Here is a 19,957-nt window from a genome sequence, read left to right as displayed (position 1 = left end):
GGCACTGAGCCGGGTCTGGGGCCCTGGTGGGCCTTGGTCTTCCTCCTCCTCCTCGACGTGAAGCTCACGTGCTCACGGCAGAGACTTGCATGTCACCGCGACTTGAACCTCTCCCCGTGGTGGGAGGCTCCCGGCCGCAGTCTCTGGCTCTGTGGTGCTCTGCTTCTCTTGTTCTTTCCCTCCTTCCTCTTCAGCCTCCCTGACACACGAGGTTGTGCCTCCCCCGCGCTCTGCCCCCCAGCTGCCTGAGAGCAGTGGAGACGGTGTAGCCGCTGGAGAGGGTGCTTAGCGCCGTTTTAAAACCCAGCTTGGGTCTTTAAAAAATTTTGTTTTGTTTTGTTTCCCATCAGAGGAGTGTGTTTTTAGCTTGAGATCGAGGAAGTGGGAGTCCAGGCCGGTTCCTGAGCATAGCTCCCCAGGGACACTGGCTAAGCTGCGGCCCTCAGTGGGGGTCGCCTATGGGGTGGGGACCCCCAGGGTTCTGCTAGAGGGCGGGTCCCCCAGCACGCACCTGACTTCACATGCACATACATGTAGACACTCAGCAGAGCGTCCTTGCACACGGGCCTGGCCTGCTGTACTTGTGTGAGCACTATGTACACGCACAAAGGTGCACAGTGCCCTGCATGTGAGCACCGTGCAGTCGGAACACACATGCACGTACACGTGAGAGCACCACACTCACGCATAGGTCAGAATACATGCATGTGCATGCACATGTGCACATGCATGAGTGTATGTGCTCAAACACTGGGCAGAAAATGTATGCATAGGTGTACACGTGTGAGCACCGTATGTGTGCTTGGGTCAGGACAGCACACACACACACACACACACACACACAAGCCAGAACATGTGTATGTGCGTGTGCATATGCATACACTCCTGCAGAAGAGTTCTGTGCATCAGACCCATGTGTGGTGTGTGTCCTGCAGGCACACGTGCACACACTCACGCGAGCACACTGACACACTCTGGCAAGGGTGCACATGCATTCTCACGACGTGGACACATGGGTGGATATGCGGCCACATACTGCACTGCAGGAGCACACTGCACGCACACATGTGTACACACACATGTGCGCACACGCATGCTGACAAGGGCACACGTGCCAGCATGCCAGCTGCAGGTATGTTCTGTCCCCTGCAGTGGTCCTACGGCTTCTACCTGATCCACCTGCAAGGGAAGCAGGGCTTCCAGTTCTTCTGCAAGACGGAAGACATGAAGCGGAGGTGGATGGAGCAGTTCGAGATGGCCATGTGAGGGGCCCCTCGGGGAGGGTGGTGCCGCCCGGGTGCTGACTGTTGGGTGCGTCCGCTGCCCCTGCCCATCACAGGCTGGCTTGGCTGTGCCGTCGGGTGGACCCCACCCCCACCCCTTGCCCCACTTTGCACCCTTGGCAGGGGCAGGCCGGACCGTGGCAGCTGATTCGTGGGCCTGTGGGGCTTGGCATGTGTTCAGAAGCCCGGCACTGCCGGGAGAGCAGGAGTGCCCTGTGTGCAGGACAGGAAGCTGCTGAGGCGCGGGCTCCGAGTGTGTCCACCCTCGGGGCAGCTGTGCTGCCTCCCAGGCTTCTCCACCGGTGCCGTGCTGGGCGCTGTGGGGAGGAGTGAGGGGATTTCTCGGGCCTGGTGGGTGGGTGTGGTGGGGAGTCCTGGGCACCTCCTCTTTTGCCCTTCAGTCAGTGTCTGGGGTGGGAATTTTCTCCAGTGTGCTCTTGGGAACAACGTCACATATTCCCGGAAGTTGAAAGGATGCCGTGGAACTTGTCTCTGTCCCACGGGGGCTGCATCCCCATTGGGACGGCACCCTGCTCTGCGCCCGCCTCTCTGTCTGGCTTCATTGCTGTCTGACAGCAGGTGGTGGCTGAGATTCGGTGGGTGTCCCCTGAGCCCCCTGGGGTCCCACCCTGAACTGAGTCCTGGTGTCCAGGTTTTAGAATATCAAGCTTCCACTCAGGGAAGGGTGCAGGTGTCAGGTCAGGTGTCCCCTTAGCTCACAGGAATGTCTGAGGCTGTGGGCAGTACAAAGCCGGTGTGAGCTGTGACACAGAGACATGTCACCACGTGCAGATGGTACACAAGGAAGAGATTAGTAACAGCTGGTGGCACAGTAGGACAGTGATGTCATGTGCTGTAATAAAATCGTCAGCCTCAGTACCCTCAGCATTGGTGCGTGATTCGGTAAGGTGAGGTCACCTGGACACCAGGACTAGGGTTCTTCCACGGCCGACCCGACAGCTGCCGGCCTCTGCGTGACAGTTAAGTGGGTGGTGCACGGTGTGGACACACTGGGCAAAGGACAGCCGGCAGCCTGGCTGGGGTAATGATGAATATTTGCTGGGTTTGACAGAGACGGGCAGTGCCTGCCCCAAGCCCTGTGGAGTATGTTAGAGCCCCACCCATCCCTGCAGTTCTCCTCTGCTGCTGTGATGCTCCCCAGCCCTGAGCTGCCTGCAGCCTGCCCGGGGTTGGGCAGAGCCCAGAGAGGAGTCTGGGCCCCCCAACTCTGCACAGCCAGTCCTGGCGTTGTCACAAGTGCAGCCCCTGCCCTCTCCCACCAGGTCCAACATCCGGCCGGACAAAGCCAACGCCAACCACCACAGCTTCCAGATGTACACGTTTGACAAGACCACCAGCTGCAAGGCCTGCAGGATGTTCCTCCGGTGGGCCTCCCATGCAGCCCCACCGCACCTCGCCCCGCCTTGGCCCCGGGGAGGCCCCAAGGAACTGGGAGCGCCCACAGGAGTCACACCAGCCAGGGCCCTGGGGCCTCAGGTCTAGCCAGATGGGATTGTCCAGGGACTGTGCAGGGGGCTGGGGCCGCTGAAGGACGGAGGGGCGCTGGAGACGCGGGGTTTTTGAGACCCACAGTCCCGCCGAGGATGGGCGGCCAGGCAAGCTGCGGGTGGGGACCAAGGCCCTGACGGGCCCTGTGTGTGAGGAGCAGGTGCAGCTCAGCCTCATCTGTGCTGTCCCCACAGGGGCACCTTCTACCAGGGCTACCTGTGCACCAGGTGTGGCGTCGGGGCCCACAAGGAGTGCCTGGAGGTGATGCCACCCTGCAAGATCAGTGAGTACCCAGCGCAGGAGCCCCGTCCCCTGCGCAGCACCCAGAGCTTTGCACGCGCAGCCAATCCAGGGCCGCACGCAGGAGCATGCGCTGTGCCCTGAGCTGCCCAGCCCCCAGGCTTCCTTCCGAAGGGGCAGGCCTGGGCAGCGTCAGTGTGGTCCCAGCGACAGCCCGGTGCAGGTCAGGGCACTGCTGAGTGCCAGGCCCCATTCTGTGTGCTCCAGGTGGGGGTCCCTGTTCCATACCACCCCCTGGGGGCCAGGAAGCTGCCAGCACAGGGGGCTGGCTGGCTGGGCTCAGGGGTGGTGGGACTCAGCCAGGCAGGCCAGCCCACGTCCACACTCTTCCTGGGTGGGGGCCAAGCCCTGGCACCCGGCATGGCCGTGGGTCACCGCTCTGCGGCTGGGCATGCATCTTGTCACTCTAACCTGCATGGCGATTCGGGAGGTGCCCCTGTCACCGCCACCCTGTGCTCCAGAAGTGGGCCTGAGACCTCCAGGGACTGTCAGAGCCACTGTCCGTGGGCCCTCCATTCAGGGAGGGGTGTTTGTGTCCCAGTCCCTGTGCCCAGGTCTCCTGTCTCATTGGGCCACCTGGGAGATGGGGTCAGGCAGGCTTGTCCTACAGCCCCGCTGTCCAGAATGCAGTTTAGTGAGGAACTGGATGAGTAATGGATCTGTGTGTCACTAGGAACGGGGCCAGGCCTGAGCCGGGCGGACAGGTCACCCAGCTGCCCCGCTGCACTTCCCTCTGGGCAGTGCTCCCTGGCTGGGGGTGGAGGGGGGGCACCCTTCCGCTTTGCTGACAACACCGCCCTCTTGTGGCCACACACATGCACGCTGGCTGACGCCTCCCTGTAGTTTTAACGTTTTAAAACATCCCGAGTCTAAAAGTGACATAACCAATTATCAAAAATCCGGAGGAGGGAAGAGGAGAAGAAATGAGAGAAAGAAGAGAACAGAGGTGACCCAGGACCTTACCGAGAAATAGCCGGGGCAATGTTTTTGCCTGTTTCAAGTTTTCTTTTCTTAGAAAATAATCTCTCTGGGTTATCTTTTCCCCTCCGGATGACTGGACACCGTTTTCTGTGGGAAAGTTAGGAAATGAACTGTAGAGGGACAGGCAGCCTGTGCCGCTCCAAGCCGTGCACCTCGTGCCCAGGGCCCTCCCCACCTCCTCCTGCAAGCGCAAGCCCTGCCTCCCTGCTCTGGTCCTTGGTGCTTGGCTTCCGGTCCCGCCCCGCGGGCAGCTTCAGCTCTGGCGAAGCCGGAGTTAGCGCCCGTGTTTTCCCACGCCATCACAGCCCCTGGTGGCACTGGGTATCTTAAAGGGCCCGTGGCTCCCTTGCGTGCCCCTCAGGTAGGCGTGCTGTCCCTCTCCCCGCTGCCCCCAGCCTGCTCTGTGGGAGGGCATCCAGGCTGCGCTCTCCCCGCCTTGAGCTCTGGCCTTTGGCTCCAGCAACCTCCGTTGCCCTCCGCCAGCCTCCACCTCCGGCCTGTGCCTGGGCTCAGTGTAGCTGCCTGCTGCCTCAGGGACGTGCCAGCTTCTCCAGGGGGCCTGGCTGGGGAGCCCTCCCTGGGCAAGGTGAAGCCGACACTGCCACCCTCTGCCTTTGCCAACACCCCTGAGCTGCGGCCTGTGCCCCGGGGCTGTGGAGACCTGCATGTGTCAGAGCGTCCACAGCCCCGAGTGTCACGTTAGCTGCTGGAGTCCTTCCCTTGTCCTGTGGCGGGAGGTGGCCTAGCTTGGCAGGGGGCTGGGGGGGATTCTGACATCTCTCAGACCCTTGTACTCGAGCACAGTGGCACTGAAGGTCCTGAGGAGCGAGGCATGTCAGGGATGGGCACCCACACCTCATGGTTGCCCAGGGCCGCACCAGGCACCACCGGCAATCAGGCATCTGCCACCTTCCAACAGAACTGGCCTGGGCTGGAGGCCCCGGTGCCCTCTTGGGTCTGATACCCAAGCTGAGGCCTCAGGAGCCCCCTGAATCCAGAGCTTGGAATCTGTCAGAACCGTTCAGAGACATCTGTGGTCACACCCATCCACGTGTCTGTAACCCATGTCTGAAACGCATGGCTCCCACCTGACCCGTGTCCTCTTCCTTTGCAGGTTCTCCTGCAGACCTGGTGAGTCCCACCCTCCCTCCCCGGGCACCCGCGCCACCAGCCCTTCTATCACGAGGGCCTTCATTTCCCTCCGTGGACGTCGGTAGAAGTGGGGCCCCGTGCGCAGCCCCCTGGGTACCCTGGGAGCTGTGGTCCTGTCCCAGCTTCTGCTGCCCACAGCTTGCTCGGGGCTGCAGGGGCAACTCTGTGACCTGCATGGTCTCCCTGTCCCCAGGCCCCCTGCCTGGCACGGAGCCCTTTGTTTAGCTGTCATTGTGGGGCACAGACTGTGTGCCTCTTGCAAGCCGTGGGCCCCAGACAAATGAGCTGGCTTTGAAGGGGTGTGTGCCAGGCCCCAGAGGGCTCAGCGGTGCCTCTGTCACCCAGTTCTTAGCCCTCCTCAGCAGGCACAACCCGTATGGAGACCACGAGCCCCAAGGCTGGGGTGGTCAGGGTGGCTTCCTGGAGGAGGAACAGAGGTGGGAACGGAGGGGTGTCACACAGTGTCCAGCACGGGGTCCTGCCATCCCTTCTCCCTCCTTTGACCCTTCCCCTGGGGACTGGGAGCCAGTGTGGGCGCAGAGGTCGAGGAGGGCCTTCCCTTACTGCTCGTGTCTGTCCCTGTCCGCAGGACACCGCTGGAGCAGGACCAGGTGAGTTCTGGGCCTGAACTGCTGCGCTGGTGCGGCGGTGGCCACTTTGTCTTCAACCTCCGCCACCCGGGGAGAGGCGCTGTGCTCCCCGGCAGCCCCAGGAGTGGAGGTGGAGTGCCCCGGGCCCTCAGAAACCCACAGAAACCCCAGTGCGGCCCATGCTGTGTGGCCGCCTCGGCATCTCCCAGGAAGTTCAAAACCCAGGCAGTGCTGCTGCGCTGGGGCACCAGCCGGAAACCGTGGGTGTGGCGCTCACCCGGTGCGGCTTGGACCCCGGCTCCTCAGCAGCTCGGAGTGGGGCTGGGCTGGACCAGGCCTCGCTTAGGAACAGCGTCAGGCTCTGTGGGCGCTCAGCCAGCACCCCAACCTGGTGCCGGAGCCGCCTCTCACCAGCTGAGTGCCCTTTGCCAAGTCCCTAGGCCACCTGCCCCTTGGCCTGTATCCAACAGGGACCCCAGCCCCGAGGGTAAATCACTCGGATAGCTTGCGGGTGACACGCATAGCCCTGGGCCATCTGGGTCCATACCTCGCGGCATCTGCTCGCAGCAGAAGTAGTGTGTTGATATTTGTCAGAAAGATACAGGCGCGTGGGCAGGCTCTGAGCCGGCCGCGTCTGTGTCCAGGGTGGACTGTGCCAAGGAGCTCGGAACTGGGGAAGCCTGGAGGCGGGCTGAGAGCGCGGCCGGGCACCGGGTCCCCAGTGAGCTGCGTCCTCCCCCGCCTGTGTCCGCAGGTCCCAAGATGGTGGCTGTGCAGAATTACCACGGCAACCCCGCCCCGCCTGGCAAGCCCGTGCTCACCTTCCAGATGGGCGACGTGATCGAGCTGCTGCGGGGTGACCCCGAGTCACAGTGGTGGGAGGTGGGTGCCACCCTCTGTCCTTCTGTCCCCAGGGGAAGCCCAGCGGGCAGTGTTGCACGCGGAGGTAGGCTGGGTATTGAGGTCCCGGCTGTGCCAATTTGTGCCAAGGCTTGGGGCCTGCCCATCTTCACACGGGGTCCAGGTCCCCCTCGCCCTTCCTGCCTCAGTGGGCCCTGTAGACCCTTCCCACACCATCCCCGCCTCTGCCCACTCTGCCCCCTGCCCTGGTCAGCACCCTTCACGCTGACCTGGGGCTGTTGTGGGGAGCCAGGCACTGCCCCCCATCTCCCAGGTCCCGTCTTGATACATCCTCGTGACGAGGCCCGCGGTCCTGAGCCAGGAAGTGGCCACCTTGCTCCCCGGGGCCCACGGAAGTGGCGCCATCAGCCCTACCACTCTGGGCTGCTTGCCTGTGCCCGTGCCCAAGGAGCTCCGAGGGCAGCCGGGGCAGGCCTGGCGCGTGTGGTGGCCCTATCCTCTGGTCACTGTCCAGGAGCACCTGGTTCCTGAACCAGACTGGGCAGCCACGTGGCTGGAGATGGAGACGGCTCTGAGGCCCTGCACATCTCCCAGCCTCTGCCCCTGCCCCCAGCTGTGGCCTGTTTGTCCCTGGTGGCTGTGCAGATGCCATTGCTCTGCTGGGCCTGTGTCCTCCTCTCAGCCATCATGGGCCTGGCTGAGGGGGGGAGGTGACACCCATATCAGGACAGGGTTTGTGTAGCTGAGTGGCCTGAGATGGCAGGTGTCTCTCTCAGGGGCGGCTGGTGCAGACCAGGAAGTCCGGGTACTTTCCCAGCTCATCGGTGAAGCCCTGCCCGGTGGATGGAAGGGTGAGTCCTTTCCCGAGGTGCGTCCACAGCATGCTGATCAGGCACAGGGCCTCCTGCACACGCCCGGCTCATCCAGGGCATCCTTGCTGAGTGGCTGCCGTGATGAGGCTGGCCTGGGGGCCTCTCCGTAGGGTGGATGTGCTGGGGGCTTGGGGGTTCGAGGCATCCCCCGGCCCCAGAGAGGTGGAAGCCCTCACACAGGAGTCTGTGCTGGACTCAGCTAGTGGGAAGAAAGGTTGAGTGGGTGGTGTTGGATGTCGGAGGGGCAGAGCCAGCCCTCAGCTCCATTGTGAAGCGCAGCAAGCTGGCAGCCCTATGAGGTCACCCCGAAGGCAGCCAAAAGTGGGAGTCAGGGTTCTTTGGGGGGGGGAGCCCACACCCTGCCCGGTTGGAGGAGGAAATGTCAGTGCACGGGGCTCCTTGAGCAGACCAGGAGACCCACAGAGAGACTGGTGTCGTCAGCTTACAGGGTGCCTGGGGCTCCTCCTTTCCCGGGCCTGGGAATGGGCTGTGGAGCAGGACCGGGGCAGGGCAGGGCTCTGTGGGTGCTGGCCCTGGGGACTGAACACTGTGTTCCGGGTAGCTGCCAGCCGGCTCGTGCCCACTGCTGACCACTGCCAGGGACTCCTCACCCTGGGGGTTGAGCGCAGCGCACACTGGGGAATCTGTACCCCTCCCTTCGAACGCATCATTTGCTGAGGCACTCCTGAGCATCAGAGGGGGCGCCCAGCCATGGCCTTAGGAACCGCACAGCCCGGCGGTGCTGGGCACACATGGTGGACACAGCCCCTCCACTCGCCCCGCGGAGGCCTCAGGGACACTGACGCCCTGTGCTCTGCCCCCAGCCACCCATCAGCCGGCCACCGTCCCGGGAGATCGACTACACCGCCTACCCCTGGTGAGTGGACCGCGGGCCGTGGGTGTGGCATTCAATGGCCCCGGTGTCACGCAGCGTGGCCCTGAGAGCCCCTGAGAGCCCCTGAGCAGACCTGGCAACCTCTACCTGGGGGAGCTGCCCTCTGTGTTTCAGTTTGGGATTTGTCCCAGAAGCCTGCCGGGACCCCCAGCCCCATGGCATAATGAACCCCGTCCCGGAGCTGGCTGCCTGGCGTCTCTCTGAGAAGCCGGCAGGGTCCCTGAGGCTTCGTCGGCCCTGCGCCGACCTGTGGTGGTCAGCGGTTGATCTTGGGGTGTTCCCTTGATGTGGAGAAGCTGAGAGTTTAGTTTTTCACCTCGGTGGCGTGGCGTTGTCAGTCCCCGCCGTCCTGGGAGGTGCTGGGGAGCGCTGTCCCGGCAGAGTCCGTTTGGAGTCAACGCGTGTCTCCCGTTTCCCCCAGAACACATAAGGAGTCACATGAGTGCTACTTTTTCCCCCCTTTTATTATTATTTTTTGACACGTAGACCCCCTGTCTAGTTCAGGCAGGCGTTGAACTCGCTGTGTAGCCCAGGCTGGCTTCGAACTCACAACAGTCTCCTGCCTCAGCCTCCCAAGTGCTGGGAAGACAGGCGTGTGCCACCACGCCCGGCAAAAAATACTTTCAGAAAAGAAACGTGGTGGGCAAATGTTTGCTGCCACCTCCTGCTGCCCCTAGCTCCTGGCTGGCGCTGTGTGGAGAGGCCAGCGCCCAGCCCTGCGTCACAGAGCCCGTCCCCTGGCCTAGGTTTGCGGGCAACATGGAGCGGCAGCAGACGGACAACCTGCTCAAGGGCCACGCCAGCGGCACCTACCTCGTGCGGGAGCGGCCTGCGGAGGCCGAGCGCTTCGCCATTAGCATCAAGTGAGGACGGCCCTGGGGCTGGGGGACCCTCCTTCTGCTGGGCCAGTTGGGGCCGGGACACCTGTGGGCCCGGATCTGAAGCCAGGCCACTGATGGGCCACAGGCCAGTGACAGGGGCTGCGGGGCTGCCGGGACCTCAGTGGGTCAAGACCCCCAGCATGGCAGCCTGCGTCCAGGGCCTGGGCCCTCCGGTCTGCTGGGCACTGCGGGTCCCAGGACCCGGCCACCTGGTGCCTGAGGCAGCTCAGCCTGCACTGTGGAGTTGCCAGTGACAGAAGCCAGCAGGAAAGGGGTCTCCTATGGACACCCACGCCCTCCTGTCTCCTCTGTGCCCACCCTGTGGGCACCTGAAGCAAGGCTGCCCGCAGCAGCAGGCCCTCAGGGAGTGATGTGGTGGTGGACGAGCCCCGGGTGACCACAGTGGGGTGTGCGGCGGGGCCGGGAGGCAGGGCACACAGAGGAAGTGGCCAGGGCTGTGTGACCCCCACACGGTGACCACGGGCCCTGGTCCAATGCCCAGGTTCAACGACGAGGTGAAGCACATCAAGGTGGTGGAGAAGGACAGCTGGGTTCACATTACGGAGGCCAAGAAGTTCGAGAGTCTGTCCGTAAGTCCGTCCGCCAGCCCCGCCCACCCACTTCTCCAGGGGAGGGGAGATCCAGCCCAGCATGGACCATGGGTGTGAGGTACGTGGGCTTTGGGCCACGTCACACCCTGGAGCTAGGACTTCTGTCCCCGGAGCCTGAGCCCGGCGGTGGCCCTGGAGGGCAGCAGGAGAGGACCCTGTGGCCACCACGTCACCCCAGCCGCTGCGCCAGCCCCAGGGAGGTGATGGCAGGCACTGCCCGCCGGGGTGCAGTCAGAGGTGCAGTTCTCCTTTGTGTGGCTTCAGAATCAATCGGTCATCGCCCTCCCGCATCCTAATGGCGCGTGCTGGGCCCCCAGGCTGGGACAGCGCCTCCTTCCTCTCTGTGGCCCCTGAAAGCAGACGGTCAAACAGGAGGTACCCACAGTGCGGCGGGTACACTTCCTACCTTTTAAGAGCAAATACACTGGCCACATGGGGGGTCCTGTTGACCTTCCGGGCGACCCACCTTTGCCCTTGCTGGATCTTCTTCCCCTGGCCGGCAGCTGCCTGGCCTCTGTGGTGGACGTGAGCCCTGTCCCTGTTGGACACGGGGCTTCGAGCTTCTGTCCTCTATCGGGGTGTGGCAGGAAACGTCCTTGCCGTCAGCCTCAGTTCTTCAAGGTTATTCCTCTAGAAAATTTTGGGGTGCAGTTGCCAGGCCAAGGTCTAGCCACAGATGCCCCTGGGCTGGGGGAGGAGCAGGGAGTCGGGGCTCCTGGGTGGACACTGGGAGTGTGCTGAGCGCTGCCCCCCGCAGGAGCTGGTGGAGTACTACCAGAGCCACTCGCTCAAGGAGAGCTTCAAGCAGCTGGACACCACGCTCAAGTACCCCTATAAGTCCCGGGAGCGCGCCACCCCCAGGGCCTCCAGCCGCTCCCCAGGTAACGCCACGCCTCTGCCCGCTGCTCTGCCCACTGCTGGTGGGGCCCAGGGCCACCTGTGCCCCCTCCTGTGCCTCTTGACAAACGGGGACCCACGCCAGCTCTGCCCTGCTCTGCCTTGGCTCCCAGCCCAGAGGCCAGTATGGGAGGCCCTGTGCTTGGCACCTGTGCAGGTGGGAGAGCAGGTCCTCCAGAACCCAGCCCCTGGCCCCTGGCCCCTGGCTGGGAGAGGCCCTGGGAACTTGGGGCCTATGGCTCATCACCCCATCCTCCAGATCATAGGGATCCGTGGAGCATGGTGTCCCGGGGCAGAGCCAAGCAGCAGTGCGGGCGCCAGCCTCTAGGCATCTGGCAGGGCGCTGGCATCCTCCCTGGCACCCCACCCCAGCCTGCACCCCTCTCCAGTGGCCGCCCCGCTGCCCACACGTCTGTCTCACGCTCTCTCTCGCCTCTTTGCAGCGTCCTGTGCTTCCTACAACTTCTCTTTTCTCAGTCCTCAGGGCCTCAGCTTTGCCCCCCAGGGCCCTTCCGCTCCCTTCTGGTCAGGTACCGCTGCGCCCAGGGCCCCTGCTGCCCTTGTCACCCTGACGGCCACCTCCCACCTCATCCGTGTCGCCTCATAGCTCATCAGCTTTGCCTCTGGTGGCGGGAACGTGGGGGCCCCTCCGTGTGTGGCTGGGAGGCCCTGGGACTCAGGGTGGGGAGGACGGGGTCTCGGTCGGCCGTGACCGTGTGGTGACCCCCGCCAGAGCCAAAGCCTCTCCCCAGTGGCTGTGCGTGTCACCGTCATCCTCACCCACCCCTCAGCGCCCCTGGGCTCGGGCTGAGCTGGCTGTGCATCTCCGGTGTGGTTTGGGGCTCTGGGATGGGCTGGCCTGGTGAGAGCACAGCCCCTGCGGGTCCCCGAGTACACGCTCGCTGCCCGCAGCGGCTGCTGTGCAGGGTCCGGCCCCGTTCCAGTGTGAGGGCCTCACCGTGCACCCAGACCGGGCCGGACCCTTTCTGGTCCACGTCCTCCTCTGTGGGCCCAGGGCCGGGCACAGGAGAACCCAGCTCGGCCCGAGGCCCCCCGGCTGGCTGGGCTCCTGTGGCGTGTGACGCCAGCCCCTCTCCCCGCAGTGTTCACGCCCCGCGTCATCGGCACGGCGGTGGCCAGGTACAACTTCGCCGCACGGGACATGCGGGAGCTCTCGCTTCGGGAGGGCGACGTGGTGAAGATCCACAGCCGCATCGGTGGGGACCAAGGCTGGTGGAAGGGCGAGACCAACGGCCGGGTGAGAGACTACGGGGCCCTGCGCCAGGCACCCTCTGCCCCTGACCTACCTTGTCCTCAGAGCCACCCTGAAGGCCGGTGTCATGAAGGGAAACTGGGCCTCCACGTGTTTACCATGGGCCCCTGGTCCCACAGGTATCAGATCTGGATCAGAGCCCCTGGACTCCGGCCTCCTCTTCCCTGCCTGCTCTGAGCATGCGGAGCCCAGGGCCCTGACCCTAGTGCTGTGTCAGATCCTCTGGTTTTGAGCTAGGTCTCTGTGCACCTACCCAGTGGGGTGCAAGAGTTCCGTGTGCCACCAATCGGGAAATGTCCAACCCAGCTCCGGCCTCAGCCACCCACAGGCAGGTGCCAGGCAGCCTCAGCGGCCCTGCTGAGTGTCTGTTGCGTGGTGCAGGAGCCAGGTGGCCTCCGCTGGGCATGGTGTTGGTCCCTGCAGGCCTTAGGTGTTGTCTGGTTTCCTCCCAGATGCCCTTCAGCAGGGGCAGGTCCTGAGACCCAGGCTGCAACCTGAAGGTTTAGATCACGGCTCTCAAAGTGCACCTGTGTTGGTGACATGGGACGCACCTGGAGCCATTACTCCAGGACACACACCTGTGTGCTCACCAAGTCCCAGCAGTCCCTGCAATTAGGTTTAGAATCTCTGGCTTTGGCACTGCTAATGGCAGTCTATGAGACCCTGCTGTTGCTGGGAAATGACCCTTTTTACCTCTGGCAGTTATTGCAAAGTTGACTTTGCCATCGGAGGACCCCAGCGTTCCTTGGGATTGGGTCTGCATGGCATGCTTTTCTCTCTTCCTGTTTCCTTACATTTAAGATGGGTCTGGGGGGCTGGGGATTTAGCTCAGTGACACAGCGCCTGCCCAGCAAGCGCAAGGTCGTGAGTTCGATCCCTGGTACTGAAAAGAAAAATAAATAAGATGAGTCTCACTCACAGGTGGGTTTTTTAAAAAGCCAATGTGATCTGTCAGCCTTTGCCTTTTAGTGGGTACACGTTGCCCATTTACATTTAGTGTAATCGTGGAGCTACTGTGGGGTAAACATATCACCTCATTGCTTATTAGTCACACCCATTTCTTTCTTCTTCTCAACTATTGTTGGATTACCCGGTATTCTTCCCTAACTGATCCACGCACACACCCCCCCCCCCGCCTTCATTGGTTAGTTACACACTCTGACCACCACGTGTCTGAGAGGTCGTGGCAGACGCCCCTACTGTGTAGAGACCACCTCAGATGATCCTGGTTACATTTCAGGACAGCACGAGAACTTGTAGCCTTTCACTGTGTTTTCCTCCCCTGCAAGTATTATACTGCACCTTAGCTCTGTGTGTTTTTTCCATTTGAAGGTAAGTTGCGAAAGGCACACACCTTCACCCTGAGCGTTTCCTAAGATCGAGCCAGCTCCGAGATACGGGTTCACGTGGACCGTGGGTCACGTCCACGTGCCACGACCCTGAACTTGGTCCCCAAACGAGTCCAGATCCTTATGTGACTTGGACACTTTCTGAAGAATTCGGGCCAGTTGTTTTTGTAGATCATGCCACGGCCTACTTAGGTTTGTATGATACGTGATAGGCTAAGGTCACAGGTTTCTGCTGGGGACTCCATGACAGGGCACCTCTCTCAGGGCCACTGTGTCCTGCCAGGAGTATGTGCTGCCAGTTTCTCTCGCTGTTTGTGACATTAACTTCGATCACTTGGCTAAGATGGCATCTGCCAGGTTCCAAGTTATAGCAGTTAATAAGTAATCTGCCACGGCGTAGTGGTACATGGCCGTAATCCCAGCTACTCCAGAGGCTGAGGCAGGAGGACCACAAGTTCAAGGCCAGCCTGGGCTATGCAAGTGAGACCCTGTCTCAAAATTAAAAAGGAAGGGCCAGGGCTGTAGCTCAATGGTAGAGCATTTGCCTAGCATATGTGAGGCCTGGGTTCAATCTCCAATACTGCCCCTCTCCCTGAAGGAGAGACATTCGCAGTATAATACAAGGGGAATCAAAAATATGGTGAATATCTTAAAAAATTCTTTTAATTGGCAAAAGACACATTGCCATGAATCTCCTGACATACTGTCCCTGGCTTGGAATACGTGTCCCCTCATTGCCACTTTTTGAAGCAGCTCTGAAAGTCTTTCGTGGGTGTCTTTAGTGGGCTGTTGTGGCTCCATCCATGTCCTGGATAATTCACAGTGTCTCCTTTCTATGGTCATTTTGACTTTGGAGACGAGCTAGAAGTCGTAGGGTGTCAGACCCGGTGGGTGGGTAAGGCGGATGAGGCCTCACTGTGTTTTTATGAGCTGCCTTTCTGTTGGGTGCTCCTCAAAGTAGCATTCACGATATTTTTGATCCCACCCTGTAGAGACACTTGTGATCGGGGACTCCAGAACTGCTTGAGAAGGTGGCAAGGACAATGGGGTAAAGCGTTTGGAGTGAGGGGGTTTTTATGAGGAAGATTGATGGCAACATGCCTTTTACTGTAATGCTGCTGAAACGCACACTGTAGTTTTGGACCACGCCATGTGTAGTGGGGCCTCTACGTTCCACATGTGTAGTTCAACCAACCACAGACCAAAAATACTTTTATACAGTTGCATCAGTATTGAGCATGTACAGACCTTTCCCCCACCATTATACCCTAAACGAGGCAGCGAAGCAGCTCTGTACATAGCGTTCCCATGACACTGGGTACCACGCGCAGTCTGGAGCCTGCTGGAAGCATGCGGGGGCACACGCGGGTTCTGTGTTAACACCGAGCGCTCTCAGAAGAGACCCGAGCGTCCCCGTTTGGGTATCCCAGGCCCCAGGAACTGGCCCTGCAGGTACCGGGTGCCGGGCGCATCTGCTCCGGGAGACTGGACCAGCGTCTCATCCCTCCACACTCTTGCCTGCTAGTTCTGTTCGTTATGTTTGTTCGCACCTGGGCTCGGTCTGCACAGCTCTTTCACGGCGCAGTTATTCCTGACTACCCTTCTCCGGGACTCACCGGCTCTCTGTCCCGCAGAGGGACTTCCTCTTCCCCTTGCTCCTCCCTTCTCCCCAGAATGGCTCACTTCCCCGAGGAGACCCCATCCCTCTTGTGCGGAATTGTCCTCGTTGTCTGGATGGGCTTTTCTGCCGGGTGTGGGGCTCAGGGTGCTGGGGACCCCATGCTGCTATCTGATGGTGTTGCTCTGGGGTCCTCTGGCCCCTGCCATGTCTGCCAGGCACAGTCTTTACCTGGCCCCTTAGAGGGACCCATCCTGAGCCTGACCCCTCAGCTGTCCCCTGAAACCCAACCTGTGCCATCCCTGCGCACTGGGTCGGCCACGGCCCGCTGTGTGCACAGACAACAGACCTCACGGGCCCTCATCGCCCTCCCCTCCCTTCCTGCTGTCCATCCATCGGGTCGCTGCCTGTCACCCGTCCCCGCTGCCCTCTCACCATCACGCCTCTGTCGGGCTTGACTTCAGTCTTGGCATCTTCAGTTCTGGGGTTTTCCTGGGTCTCGATGGTCAGTCGTCTGTGACATCGTCCACCTCTTGGGTGACGTTATTTGTGCCCCAGTGGGTGACCTGAGGGCGGTTTATGCCGTCCTGATAGCGCAGGCCATATGTGAGGTGTGAGCTGTATACTTTTTCCAAGGTGGGGGTCGATTCTTTTCTGGCGGTCAGATGATCTTCACTGGTCAAGGCTGGTGTGTTTCTGGGTTGCTTTTTCGGCCCCCCAGGCCCTCAGCCCCGTCCCAGGGCCTGCTTCGCCTTTCAGGGTCCCTCGTGTGCACATATCCAGCTGTCTGCGACAGCCGCCAGCGCGTGAACGGTCTATCTTGCATTTCTTTCAGATCGGCTGGTTTCCCTCGACCTACGTGGAAGAGGAGGGCATCCAGTGACTGCAGGGGCTCGGGCAGCATTTGCGGATTTTCTCGGGAGAGTGTCCTGAAGTCTGTCTCTGGCTCCTCCGTGATTCCCAGGGGAGACACCCACCGAGCTGCCCGTCATCGACAGCCCATAGGGGTGGGGAGGGCACTTGGAATCCTAATCTCGGACTGTTTCCCTGCCACCTGCCCCGGTGGCCTGCTGTGGGTATGCTGCTTGTACATAGAGGAAGCCTAGGCCAGCCCTGCCAGTGTGGAGATGTGGCCGGTGCCAGCTACACGACAGACCGGGCCCTTTTGGCGGCGGAGGCCAGAGGCTCATCCTGTGCCCCTCTGGAGGAGGTGGTGCTCAGGCGCCTAGGATTAAACAGCAGATGATGTCTGGGGGGCTGGGGACCTCAGGGGCCACCCCAGCCCATCTGCTCAGCCGCTGGACTCAGCCCTTTCTCTGCGGGCTCGGGGCTCCTGGCCAGGGGAGCAGCAGGAGCCAGAGCCAGGCTGTTTGCCGTGGTCCTGCTCAGCCTGCTGTACTGGAGTGCAGAGGGAGGGAGCTCACGGGCCCCCATGTCCTGCTGGCTCCTGGGACCTCCCCGGCTTCCCTGTCTCCCCCCACTCGGGGCCTGCAGACCCCACAGGGTGGCCCTGCTCTCAGGAGGGGCCGAGGGACGATGGCACTGCCAACCCGACCCCAGTCAACGGTACTGTTCTTGGCCTTGCAAGGGGCCCTCCCCTGAACCTGCTGCCTGGCGACACGCCTTCTGTAGACCCTGTAGGGCATGGGGGGTCACCACGGCCCTGCTGCCCACCAGCCTCCCTTTCTGTGTCCTGCACAGGGTCCCCGGGCTCTGCCAGCCTTTGCAAGAGATCAGTTCTGGCCCAGGGCTGGTCTCCCCCCGATGGGCCCATTTGGCCTGCGCTTGGGCCGTGATGAACCGGAAATAAGTGCCCTTGCGGGTGGCTGTACCCTGTGACTTCTCCCGGGTCCTCACAGGACCTGCTGCTGGCTTGGCCACAGCCTGCTGTCTGGCCTGAGGCTGCGTAAGGCTGGGGGACCCTGTTTGCTCTCGGCTCCAAGGCAAGCTGGGGCCAGCGGGCTTCCTCCGGGGCCATGTCCTGGTCAGCTGCACAGCTCCAGGTGAGGAGGGTCCGGTCAAGTGGGGAGGGTGTCCTCTCTGGGAACTGCACTGCCCCGGGTGCCTCTGGTCAGGACGAGCCTCGGTGCAGGGTTTGCACTCCCAGCAGCCCCGGCAGGGGGAGGTGGCCGGCGGGTGGGGAGGAGAGAGGAATAGGGTGCAGTGGAGAGTGGGCACAGAGAGGGAGCACAGGCCTGCGGGGGCAGCGCCCCGGCACTTCGAGCCAGCCCGGGACGGCAGGGAGAGCGCAGCCCCCGAGGGTTCACTGGTCAGGACTTTATGGTGGATTTTCATTTCCTTGTGTTTTGTTCAGCCCGTTTGTTTTTTTAAGGGAAAAAGATTGTGATTATTTCCCCCACATCTCCCGCGCCCTCTCTGTGAGTAAGAAGGGAGAGATTCATCGCAGGTCAGGCGATGGGTATTTGTGCTCGTGGTGACCCCCGTCATCACCATGCAGAGAACACTGAAAAACGCGGTCCAGAGCCCTGGGTTTTGTGAATGTTTTGTTCTGTGTTTGTTTGACCTTTGTGTTTGGTTTGGCTTTGTTTTTGCACTGTACCGAGCAGGGTGGTGGGAGACCGGGATGCAGGTGTGTCGGCAGAGGCAGGCCGCCCTCCGGAGGGCCGAGGACCTGGGCCCAGATCAGCTGTGAACGTTCAGGGGCCCCTTGCATGCGAGTCAGGGATCTAGGGTCCGGTCGCCGTGACCTCAACTGAAACACAAACTGTACATTTGCCAATGGGTTTTTTCAGACCACGGTTTTTACTCCAAATAAACCTATGTTCTTTTCTGCTGAGACGATTGACCTTTTGTGCCTTGGGTGGAGGGTGCTGCCGTTTCTTCTCCTGAGCCCCCAGAGTCTGCCCAGCTTTGGGTCACAACTGCCTCTGGACCCCTTGTGCTGCCAGACGTGCAGCGCCTCGGGCTCGCCTGCCCTCCTCCCATCCTTACCATTACCTCCTGGTCCAACATGGTTGCAGGAGCTCCTGCCCATGAGGCTGCGGGAGGAACCAGAGCTCCCCTCGTGGCTCTGTAGCCAGTGCCTGCTTGCAGAGCCATTTCTGGCTGCCAGGGGGCTGGGAAATACAAGGTCTGTGCGGGGCCCGAGCTAGCCTGAGAGCATGGGGTCCCATCACTGGGGGGACAGCAGGGGCCATGGGGTGGCAGCAGCCGCCCCTGCTGCAGGGCTGGCTCACAGATTGCTTGGAGGACTGCTCAAGACATGAGGCTCTTGGTGGGTGTGGGTGCTTGGTCAAGGCTGAGGTTGGGGAGCCTGTGCCCACCCATCTCTCCAGGCAGGGCCTGGCCCTGGTGGCTGACAGCCAGCACGTGCCCTGCTGCCCTGGGCAGGAAGCCATCCACGTGACCCGGGAAGGAGGTGACAGGGTCTGCTGTGGATTTTGCAGCGTGAAACCACTCTGGAGATGGTGAGGCACATTTGACCCCCGGTGTCCCACCTACCATGTCATTCTCCTCCTGGCCCCCGGCAGAGACCTGCACACCCACCTGCCGGGACCACAGGTGGCAGAGCTCCTCAACCTTGGCCCTCGGGTAAGCACAGGAATCTGTCTCCTTGAGGACCTGGAGGCTGAAGTCAGGTCTTGGTGCCCCTGGGCTGGCTTCCAGAGGCCTCCCTCCCTGGCCGGGCTGCTGTTTGCTGTGTGCTTGAGTGGCTTATCCCGGCACTCCTAAGGTCGCCCTTCCTGTTGGATTAGGGCTCGTGCTTGGGCCCTGCCCCTTCTCCTAACCCCAACTCAAGCCGATGTCCCTGCAGAGGACAGATAAGGGTGTCGGGGACCACCTGGGACCTGGGGTGAGCCCCCCTGAACTGGGTGGAGAGCTACAGTGGGCGGTCTCTGCCCCAGAACAAGGTTGCCCGGGGCAGCCCAGCGGGGGGTGCCCCTGGGGTGTCGTCTACGGCCTCCTCAGTCCTGCCAAGCCCCCTTGGCTCTTTCCATGTGACTGGCGCCCCTCCCTTAGGCGAGCTGGAGATTGGCTCCTGAGACTGCTGCCGAGTCTCGGTGGAGACCAGGACCGCAGCGCCCTCACTGACTCCGTCACGCGTGCACAATAACAAGGGTCAGCCGTGTGCATCACGCTGCAGGAAACAGAGCAGAAGCTTGTGGGGGGCTCACTAAGCAAACTGGATTTTTCCCCTCCTCTCTTCCCCTCCCCTCTTCCTCTCTGCTCTCTGGATGCTTTGCAAGTTTCCACAGGAATCGTACGTTTTTTACCTGACCCATTTTGGCGATTTTCCTTTATTTATCAAGTATTGCAAAAAATACAGACTTTGTGCTTGTGATACTTCTTTCATGTGTCCAGCCCATGTTAATTGACCCCTTAGCTGAGCTGTAGAGCACTGAACAGGCCAACAAGGCATTGTCCGTTGTCTATGGCGTGTTAGATGGAGCACACGACACACAGCTGCGCCATATGAAATACGCAGAGTGCACAGAGGCTGGGCAGACCCGGCCAGTTCCAGACAAGGAGAGAACCGCAGGTCCAGGCTGTCCGCGGCTGGGGCCTGGGGTTTGAACCCTTCCCCAGGCACAGGGAGCCACAGCTGCAGGATTTCAGGGCCCAGGACCAGCCCCTGTGTAGTCAGGTGTCAGAGAACTGACACACAGAAATAGTTGGAGTTTCAAGTGGAAAAACAAAATCATGGAGCAGGGCAAACCTTTAAAAGGAGGTTTTTCTGTTTCCAAAAGTGAGGAGGTGCACCATTCCCAGGATGCACAGACCTGGGTCGGTGAAGCCCAGGGTTCAGAGAGGGAGAAAAGCTGACGGGCATCCAAGCAAAGAGCGGGTGTTATAGGAGGAGAAAATGTCAGGCTCGCCATAGGTGCTGCACACCTAGTCTTTGCTGGGGCAGGGTGAGGGGTTG

The 19,957-nt window shown here is 61.4% G+C and overlaps 1 protein-coding gene across 2 annotated transcripts in view; it reads left to right on the top strand.

The window, feature by feature from the left end:
- Vav2 (vav 2 guanine nucleotide exchange factor) overlaps positions 1-17,871 on the top strand; it is a gene marked incomplete at its 5' end in the record, with an annotated part of 136,079 nt that extends 118,208 nt beyond the window's left edge. The window contains 14 exon segments of one of the 2 annotated variants that reach the window (XM_005408459.2): positions 1,153-1,262; positions 2,567-2,668; positions 2,987-3,075; positions 5,188-5,204; positions 5,815-5,836; positions 6,570-6,697; positions 7,453-7,527; positions 8,373-8,425; positions 9,190-9,306; positions 9,827-9,914; positions 10,693-10,816; positions 11,276-11,362; positions 11,936-12,090; positions 15,908-17,871. In XM_005408459.2, coding sequence (XP_005408516.1) covers positions 1,153-1,262; positions 2,567-2,668; positions 2,987-3,075; positions 5,188-5,204; positions 5,815-5,836; positions 6,570-6,697; positions 7,453-7,527; positions 8,373-8,425; positions 9,190-9,306; positions 9,827-9,914; positions 10,693-10,816; positions 11,276-11,362; positions 11,936-12,090; positions 15,908-15,955 — 1,215 coding nt within the window. In that variant the 3' untranslated portion in view covers positions 15,956-17,871. 2 annotated transcript variants of the gene reach the window in all.
- Positions 17,872-19,957: the final 2,086 nt, after the last annotated feature.

The sequence above is a fragment of the Chinchilla lanigera genome, unplaced genomic scaffold (genome assembly GCF_000276665.1).
Source record: "Chinchilla lanigera isolate Chin_1 unplaced genomic scaffold, ChiLan1.0 scaffold00112, whole genome shotgun sequence".
Taxonomy (NCBI): Eukaryota; Metazoa; Chordata; class Mammalia; order Rodentia; family Chinchillidae; genus Chinchilla; species Chinchilla lanigera.
Note: the sequence above shows the minus strand (reverse complement) of the source record. Positions and strands in the feature narration are given on the sequence as shown.